The sequence below is a fragment of the Physella acuta genome, unplaced genomic scaffold, assembly GCF_028476545.2.
Source record: "Physella acuta isolate Inbredline_101_S28 unplaced genomic scaffold, ASM2847654v3 ptg001435l, whole genome shotgun sequence".
Classification (NCBI taxonomy): domain Eukaryota; kingdom Metazoa; phylum Mollusca; class Gastropoda; family Physidae; genus Physella; species Physella acuta.
The window spans coordinates 44,749-54,344 of record NW_026732950.1 but is presented as its reverse complement, the minus strand read 5'-3'; the positions used below and the strand labels follow the sequence as shown (position 1 = coordinate 54,344).

General features: G+C 32.6%; 1 protein-coding gene across 3 annotated transcripts; it reads left to right on the top strand.

The window, feature by feature from the left end:
- The first annotated feature begins 202 nt into the window (after positions 1-202).
- On the top strand, positions 203-9,125 carry LOC131927739 (uncharacterized). Of its 3 annotated transcripts, XM_059283524.1 has the most exons (10): positions 203-284; positions 1,238-1,400; positions 1,707-1,907; positions 2,184-2,461; positions 2,558-2,789; positions 3,300-3,382; positions 3,525-3,605; positions 3,875-3,961; positions 4,593-4,682; positions 4,869-9,125. In XM_059283524.1, exons 3-10 carry the CDS (start codon positions 1,733-1,735, stop codon positions 6,141-6,143), a joined length of 2,301 nt encoding a protein of 766 aa, XP_059139507.1. In that variant the 5' UTR covers positions 203-284; positions 1,238-1,400; positions 1,707-1,732; the 3' UTR covers positions 6,144-9,125. The 3 variants fall into 3 exon arrangements, with proteins under 3 accessions (XP_059139507.1, XP_059139511.1, XP_059139510.1); XM_059283528.1 differs by lacking the exon at positions 3,875-3,961; XM_059283527.1 differs by lacking the exon at positions 1,238-1,400 and having other exon boundaries at positions 228-284.
- Positions 9,126-9,596: the final 471 nt, after the last annotated feature.

Here is a 9,596-nt window from a genome sequence, read left to right as displayed (position 1 = left end):
AAGTAGACTATATAGATCTAATATTTGTTTTATCCCCTGCAAAAAAAATCATTTTAAGAGCTAGATCTAGATCTAGATCTACTAGACAAGGGGCTCATTGAAATTGTTAAAAAAATAAGAACAGGGGACGTAACACACATTTTGGAAAAATTGTTTTATTACAGTAGCGCCACCTTGCGGGGATTCCCTAAAAAATCTATTTCCGCCATATTAATTAATTTCGATAAACTAATGGAGTGGGTCAGTTTCACGAACGGATTATTACACAAGAATAATTTTAAAAAGTATGTTACTAGAGCTATAGAATATTGTCATTTATTAAAGAACCTGCTGAAACAGTAAAATACAAATATGTGGAAGTTATTAAAGAATGATAACCGGTACTCTAGTCTATGATGATGAAACGAGAACTCAGTTAAAAAAATCGTTCTGAGTCTGATCTTTGCTGAACTGATCTGGTTGACTGAGTTTCATTCATTCAATTAATCAATGATAGCTATAGATCTATATCATAATAGGCCTAATATTTATTAATAATTAATTACTCTAAGTCTTCTATAACTAAACTATATAATCTATTATTATTCTCTGTCCTATTTTTATGGAGTTAGTGTGTTTGTACAGTACTACAGTTAACTACGTAGTCATAGCATAGTGAGTGAGAGTGTGTAGTGTAGAAGAGTTACTTGCACAATTTCAGTAAATTAACTTCATTCTTCATTGAGTACACACGCTGATACAAGGCTGATACAATGTACAAACATTAAACTGACACTACACAGACTACACTACACACAGAAACCTATGCACACTTTACAGTTTACACTAGTTCTTGTGAATAGCAAGAGTACTATGAATAAGTATTTAGGCCCTAGTATAAGTTCATAAGAATAACTATAGTCATAGGCCCTACATTATACTCAGCCTGTATTTGTCACTTGTATTGTCTTCTATTGTTTTACTTTTTGGACCTTCATATGCTGCTCTATCCCCCTCCTTATCTATTACTATTGTAAAGTAGATCTTTTTGGTGAGAACACCATGCCACTTGACCAAAATTAGTCATTTAATGAGGCAAATCAAATATTAACAAGTAGGGCCTACCACTTTAGCAGATCTAGTTAAAATAAAATAATGACAAAAAATAATACGAAAATAAATTTTGAAATTAATACATACTAACATAGTAGGGCCTACATAGACCTAATTAATTATGGATCTTATTTTCTGATTGCAGAATCAAATTTTTCGGATTGTATACTTCAGAAAGAGTGCTTTAATTTCTGACAGCATATTTTATATAATAATCTGCACTCTTTTAAAATTAAACGAGCAGTATTTCACTTCAGCAAAAGTAACCCAGCACAGTGTACATCCAAAACTAAATATATGTACAAAGAGTAAGTTAATTTGAGAAACTAGAATTTATAATAGGCCTACTAATTACATACCTAGCAGCTAGTAACATGTGCAAGAGAAATGCTTATTTCTTCATTATGAGCAGTTCTTGAGACTGTTATGACATTGAATGAGAGAAAGTAGGCCTACTGTAAACTATTTCTTTTGGTAGTATTCAACCTAGAATTAATTTTCATTATTCTGAATATTTTACAATAAATTTAGTTCCTATTATAGTAAAAATTACAAGATACCTTCATAATTACAAGTACTTGTAAAATTACACTCAAATTTCTATGCTTTTTCAGAAAATATTACTTAACTTTGACTGAGCATGGAGTGGGAACCACAGCGTCCCACTGCTCCATCCACTCCGTCCAGCACGTCCAGCTATTCAGCTGGCAACAGTGGGGCCAGAGCAGAAAAGATTCCAGTCTTGAAGCAAATCACCCCAAGTCCCTCAGTTGCAGCTTTATCAAAATTAACAGATGATGAGTTGCGACGTAAAGGTACTATTTTATAAAATGAACTAATATTGGGGTTGGCCTTAAGCTCTCCAGTGGTCTAAACCCAAAAATTGTTTTATGTGGAATGCATTATCACTATTTAAATTGTATTTACTAAAGCATATACTGCTTAGCTGCCATCAGTAAATGGTATATAACACATTTTTGGGACTATTTTTGTTTTAAAGTTGTATGCAAATTTACTTTGTGCATACATTCTGTATAATTCATTTGATTAATTCATTAAAAATAATTTTATAATACTTATGAATTCTGTAGGTGTTGAAGATCTGGTTAGAATATTACGACGTGTTGAAGGAGATTATAAGTACCTCTTGGGGGAACATGGCAACGTTATCAAAGATGTAAACAGGCGATTTCAAATATTTTTGCTGGAGGTGCGCAGTCTTAAAGAGTTCAACCAGAAACTACAGGATGACAATCAAGAATTGCGAGACCTGTGTTGCTTTCTAGATGACGACCGCCAAAGAGGCCGCAAGTTGGCTCGTGAGTGGCAAAGATTTGGTCGTTACACAGCAAGCGTTATGAAGAGTGAGGTCAGTAGACTGATGCAACACAAGTCTTATTGTATGTGCCCGTGGTAGTAAAAAAAGTATCGCTGTATGCAAATTCAGTTTTTTTTTTCATAACAGGTTGCTGCATACCAGGACAAGCTCAGAGAGCTGGAGGATAGACAGAATGATCTAGTGATGGAAAATTTAGAACTCAAGGAATTGTGTATTTACCTAGATCAAGAAAGAGCGAGAGTTACTGGGGACAGAGATGAAGGGGATGGGAGCAGTAATGGTACAGTGACAGGCCATGAGGATGGTGTTGTTGCCATGGACACAGCTCATCCTATGAGCTCTATTGCACACACTGGATGTAAGATTTTTTATTGATTACTCATATGATAACAGATAGACTTTATAATATTTAGTATGTAGCAAATAAAAAAAACAATTAACTGTACCCTGTGACTCCAGGGACACATACTTAAGTTGACAGAAATTTAGTAGCATAGCTGTTTCTTAAAAAATAGTTTACTAAAGATAGCAAATATAATGTGGTAAACTTAAATACCCTCTTAGTTTTTATAGTAAGTCGTAAGTTTCCTTTTTGAACTTAATGGTCCTTGAGTAAGTAAAGTAGAGTTCACCTGTTTCTGTAACCTTGGCATATAAAGGGATAGTGTGGTCAGCCACCTTTACTTTCCCTAACATGAGTTAGGTACCCATCAGAGATGGGTGGACTAGGGGATGCTCTACTGATTTGAACCCCAATTTGAACTAGAGATTTTTGGGTTAGCGGTCTAGCGCTCTACCGCTAGACCTTGCTGTCCCATATTGTTTTTATAGTATTTATAGTATAAATATTAAAATTGTATATTTTCAGTCGCTAGTACAACAGCAAACTATGTCCGAGAGCTTGAAATTAAAATACATCAGTTGGAAGAGGAGAAGAAATTGTTGGCACAGGTATAGAATATTTATTGGAAAAGTAAACATGTTGTAAATTAGAGCCTTTAAACATTCACGGGCTAGAGTTTAAATTTTTGGTAATTAAAATTATTTTAGACACTTTAACCAGGTTATAAATTTAAATCGTCTTTGTTTGCAGAGGATAGGTAGCAATAGTCTAGACGGGCTTGATAATATTCTTATAGATGGCATAAATACTTCAACCATAAGTAATGATCAGGTTGGTTTCTAACATTTTTTAAAAATTGCATGTCTGTTGCATTCCACTATTTTGTTCCATTTTTTTGTCATTGTATTATTACTAAGTTTTCTTGTTTAAAATTTGAAACAACAATTCTTTTGAAAAAAATGTATTGATTATCATTTTTACTCAGTGTAGCATGGTTTGTATTATAGCAAATTTATTGAGACTTATCTGTTTGATCCCAACTTGAGTTGAATAATTTTTGTTGATTATCTGTTTGTCCTCCCATGTTGCATGTAATATAGTCTGTGCATGGCTCAATCCCTGGTACTGTTGGTTTGAGAAAGCCATCTACATCCAGCAAGCCAGAGGCAGTAGTGCATGCGATGAAGGTTTGTCTGATGCCCACTCATCATTGAGCAGTTTGTTTGTTTTCCTCTTAACATTTGTGCAGTGAAATGTAATATAAACAAGATACGAGTATTAAGCATTAACAGAGAATATTTCTTTTTATTTTGGATTGCACAAATGTTTTTGTCTTGGCTCATAAGTAAACTTAAGATAATTATATTTTGAAATAAATTATTAGTTCCCAATATGCATATGCAAATTTAATACATAGTTGTCAGTATATATTATATACTTACTTTTTATACACAGCAGTAAATATTAACAAAACTATTATTTACCTTACTTTAAAAGTGTTTGTGTATCATTATGGTTACCTCCCATGCTTCCCCTATAAGATTATATTCCTTTATTTAAATACTAGCTTGATTTACTACACTACTGTAACACTATTTAATCAACCTATTATGCCTGTTACCGCCTTCAATGATGTAGAGTTGGGATTTGGGAGGCAACTTATTTTATTAGAAATTTGTTTTAAAGATCATAATTTTTGGGTAAAAAAAATAGTTCTAGATTTCTTTCTGTGCTTTATTTAAATATATTTTGTTTGATTAATCATTCAAATAATATTTTGTTAGTGCTTAAAAGGTAATATTAAAATTACATTGATAGGTCCTACAGGTCCATGAAGAGTTAGAAAAAACACCAACAGAGGAGGATTTGGATGATCCTGAAAAAGCTATTGTGAGGGAGATGTGTAATGTAAGGGACTTCTATAATAAATTTGCTATTTAAATTAAATATAAGCCTTACTTAGTTTGTTATTTATTGAATTAGGAATTCTGTTGTTTACTTGTGCCACAGAGTCAGTCTGCTAAATTAAACACAATGACCTTTAAATTAGATTGGAGCATGAAATAATGTCAAATTTTGTTTATGTTACCCTAGGTTGTATGGCGTAAGCTTGGTGACGTCGGCGATGTCGGGAGATTTAATGACTCAACAGACAGCATACTGGATCCTCCATATTTATCCGACTCTCCTGGAAAACCACCATCCATGGCATATTCTAATTATATTCCACAACCTCAACCTCAGATGGCCAGCACTCCGTTATCCGCTACAGTCAAACCAACTGTTGGGAAAAATCAGTATGGGCAAGCGGGTTTAGAACCACAGCCCACTTCATATCCGTTCCATCCACAAAACCTGGAGAGGTATGCACCAAGGCCTCATAACGAAATGAACAGGCCATCTCATCCTTCACAGTCATCAACTACTCATTTATTCCCACAAAATCAAACAGATTCTGATAAAAGAGGCCAGCTTGGCTTAGGACTCAAAACACACATGCCTGATCGAGCTGATGAAAGGAGAAATCCAGACCCTACTGTCGTACCTCGTGTCCCGATAGACTCTAATAAATACAATCAGCCGCTCCCTTCTCATCATTTTCAGAACGACCCGAACCAACAACTGCAGTCCCAGCATCCTCAGCATTTGACACAACCACAGCTGTATTCCTCCCAGAGACCTATCGACCCTGCTAGAACCTCCCAGCCAAGTCAGCACCCACCCCCTCCCGTGACACCTCGCTACCCGGGACAGCCTAACCCCGCCCCCAGTTCAGCTCTACCTCAGCAGTTTGCCTCGTACGACACTAAACCCACAAGTCAACAAAGAAACCCTCCGGTCAGATCATTAGACAATGCAGGAGCACATAGATATGGATACAGCGAGTCACAAAAATTACCCCCATCCTCACAAGGTTTGGCAGCTCACGCCGAAAGAGATGACGCTAATGCATTACCTGTACCGAGACCTTTAAGCAGGGGAGAAAATAGAACAGAAGATAGGAATTACCTGGAAAGAGACGCTCAGATCAGGCAGTCAGCCAGATCTTTAACTTCCTCCTCGGCTCTAAATCAACAGCCCCAGGGCCGACCTCACCCCCTTGCAGCACCTCATCAGAACGCGCAGGGCCCCGCTGGATTCAGAGCTTATCCTCCGCAATTAAACTCCATGCCAACGCAGTCCTGGGGTGGCGGTATCAAAGACCCCGCCGGTCATTTTTACCAACAAGACTCTAAAATGCGACCCAACCACTACCAGGTGCACCCGGGTCAGCAGGGTTACAATGCCGGGTCACAGGTCAAGGGTAATAAAAGATTCCAGGAACAGGAGTGGAGACAGAACTATTTAGAAGACAGTGATACACTGTGAAGTTCATTCGTTAAATCAAAATCTGCATAAACCTGTATCAATTTTTTTTACTGCTGTTGTTGATTTAGTATAGTCATTGGTTGTTTTTTTTTTTTTACCACTAAATAATAGAATATTTTTAACATGCATACCATATATTTTTTAATGTATCCATATATTCGTTGTTGATATTAATGGCTTAGAGAATTTATTTCGGCCATTTGAGCACATAAAATTGTGTTTATATTAGCATAATCAGTTTTTTTTTGTGTTAAAGTTTGTGTTGAATAGATTTAGCTTTAAGTAAAACAAAAGATATTATATACCATTTAAATTAAACTAATTGTAGTTAATGGTCTTTACAAAATTTGATAATTTATATTTTAGTTGGTTTGACAGTGAGTTTTAGCGGCACAAGAAATATTAAAGACGCTGACATTTATTTATAGACTATGAATTATTACATAGGATTCTCCATTATAAGCTAGTAGCAAAGTATCTCGCTGTCTTATTTCAGCAACAACTATAGAAATCTATCATAAATATATTTAAGAAAATAATTTTTTTTTAAATTTCTTTTTCTACTACTGTTGCATTATTCAGATTTTTAACACTGATGTTCGGATTTAAAATTGGCAGTGGATTGTTTACCTTAGTCTCTGTGATAAAAGAAGTGTCTTAGTTAAATATAACTGTAAAGTAAATGTTTTTTTTTTTCTTTTAAATAAACCACCTTTTTTTTCCTCCAACTTTTGTTCAACCACATTATACAAAATAATATTATCTCAATATTAGTTACTTAATTATATTTTTTTTAAAACTTCAGTCTTTTTACTGTAACTTAAAAAGTATTATTTCAATTTGGTTTAGAATAACTATTACAAATAATATATATCACAGACCATTTTTCAGGATAGATTCTAAGAATGGATTTTATTATTCAAATATAATCCATTCACTATACTTTAAGAAGGTTAGTGTATTTTATCAAATGACGGACTTCTATTTATTATTTAAGCTGGATCTGCTAAATTGGTTGTGTTCCTTTATATTTAAGCAATTAGAATTTATAATTTATACAGGTCTAGACTATCATTTAAAATTCATACTTGTAAATATGTACACTGAAATTTTGCATTTATTTATTGACATCCCTTTCATTAATAAATTCTTCAATAAGTACCTCGTAGTTTATAATAGAGATACACCACCAGTGGGTTTGAAGATATTTTTTTTTCTGGCTCAATTCAATAACAGATGAACCTGTTAGAATATATTAAATCCATTACTTTTTTTAATGTAAACAAAAGCATATTGTCCATTAAAAATACTCAAATGGCATATTAGTGTCTTCTATGTGTATCTTCTTGTTTCAAACGTTAACTCTGAAATGGAATCTAACATTAATAATATTAATATCATATTATTTGACAATCATTATTTACCCTCTAAGCAACCCTAAATTGCAAATTTTAACTTTCTCCTGTGTGGTTGTGAATATAATTTTTTAACCTGATCAAATTGTTTATCTAACAATTATACATGTCACAATTAAATAGGAACATTTGAAAAGATAATCCATAATCTTTTAAAATTGCACATTTATAAATAATATAATTATATTTTCTCCAAAATACAAGGAATGATTTTTTTTCTCCTTTTCTTTATTGAAGGTTGTTTGTCATAACCTACTTTAAAGTGTCTTAAAAACCTATGCATTTTTATGCCCATTCTGTCCAACAATATGAAGAAGTACCTTACTTATTTTGATTAGAAATGAAAACAAAAATAAATTATAAGTAAAAATTTATTTTGTATGTTAATACATACATATAATTTACTGTATAATACCAGAGTATCTGGTATGGTTGTCAATAATTTTATCACATCTGATTTTGGAGATGTGTATTGTCTAGCAAGAGTCATGTACACTACTTGTAAATGTATATCCTTTAATATCCTATTTCATTTTTACCTTCTTGTAAGGCAGCGTGGTAATTTGCATATGTAAATAGACATCTTTTTTAGAACAGTTTTCTTTTTTTCTGTTTATCTGCAGTGTAAAGGTGTAAACAAATAACTTGAAGAGTACCTGGGTGTATCAGTTTATATCACATTTAAAGATTTATATGTTTTCTATTATACTTTTGTCATTTGAATTTCGAAAAATAAAAAACTACTAATTAAGATAACCCTCAATTAAAAAGATGATTCAAGAGAATAATAGTTCAGCTATTATTATTGTTTTTAAAATTTTTTTAGATTAAATGATTGACTTAAAAAATACATGTAACAAAATTAGATCAGTAAATTTAAGTGAGGGACCATGAACATATAACATGGATGTGGTTAGTGTAATTTAACAGTTCTTATAAAGTGCTTTTGTCAGATGATTGCTATTCAAGTTGATACATTTGGCGTAGATAATTTCCCTCCAACACAGAATCAGGCTTCCAGTTGTAATAATTTCATTAGATTATTATGCTAAACTTTAATGGTATGTTTCTAATTTTTAAGTCTAAACTAAACAGCTTTCCTGCAAGGTATGAATGTAGAGGTCTAATAAACTTTGGTGGACTAAAAAATTTATTAAAAATATATTGCAAACAATTTGAGAAAAATATAAATACTTGGTAGAGAGTAGCCAGTGATGAATGACATTGCACTGTGTGTTAAGAATGGCAGATTTAGATTGTAAATGTTCTCAGTCATACAACAGGTTTTATAAATTTAAATATTTAAATGCTATCTCTCTTTAGGAAAATAGGCCAGTGAAATATTTTGGTAATGTTGTATTAAAAAATGTTGTTATGCTAGTCGTGATCTGTTTTTTTATGCATCATTTTTAAAACAATGCTATTTTTGTTATACAATTATGAAATATGGATTATCTATTTAACGTGTGAATTTATTACTTACCTTTATGATGAACAAATCCTAGACTTTAATGTCTAGCTGAAATCATCGATAACAGTTTTAAAACAAATAAATTTTTCTATTACCCATAGTGTCTTTCATTATTATTTTTAACACACTTTTATAATAAACTCTCAACCTTTAGTGACAGATATATTTTTGCTACAAGCCTATGCCATAGCTAATACTTCAGTACCTATTCATAGAAAGGGAATGAATGCATTAAACCATTATTAGTGCTCCATAGCAGGTCTGAAAAAAGAATTATTGTTGAGACCAATAGATGTCACTTGAAGCATTTAACTTACTGACCCTCCTTAAAAAATTTACTTTTTAGCAAAGTGGAATAAAATAGTTTTGTATTTTAAATAAAAACCCAGTGTCTATAATTAAGTAGCTTTAAAAAAGGTATCTAGAAAAGTGAACTAAACTCTTAAAATCATGCTTATACAACCTTCCCTGACTTGTTACCACGTTTATTCATTAAAATTACAAATAGTGAAAAAATATTCATATTAAGTCATCCAATTCTGGTTTTCTATTCTTCCTTTTCTTCAA

Excerpts from the sequence above, each read along its gene's own strand:
- LOC131927739 (XM_059283524.1), top strand. The coding sequence starts at position 1,733 with ATGGAGTGGGAACCACAGCGTCCCACTGCTCCATCCACTCCGTCCAGC. Across the intron at positions 2,790-3,299 it reads CTCTATTGCACACACTGGAT|TCGCTAGTACAACAGCAAAC; the intron begins GTAAGATTTTTT and ends GTATATTTTCAG. Across the intron at positions 3,606-3,874 it reads CAACCATAAGTAATGATCAG|TCTGTGCATGGCTCAATCCC; the intron begins GTTGGTTTCTAA and ends CATGTAATATAG.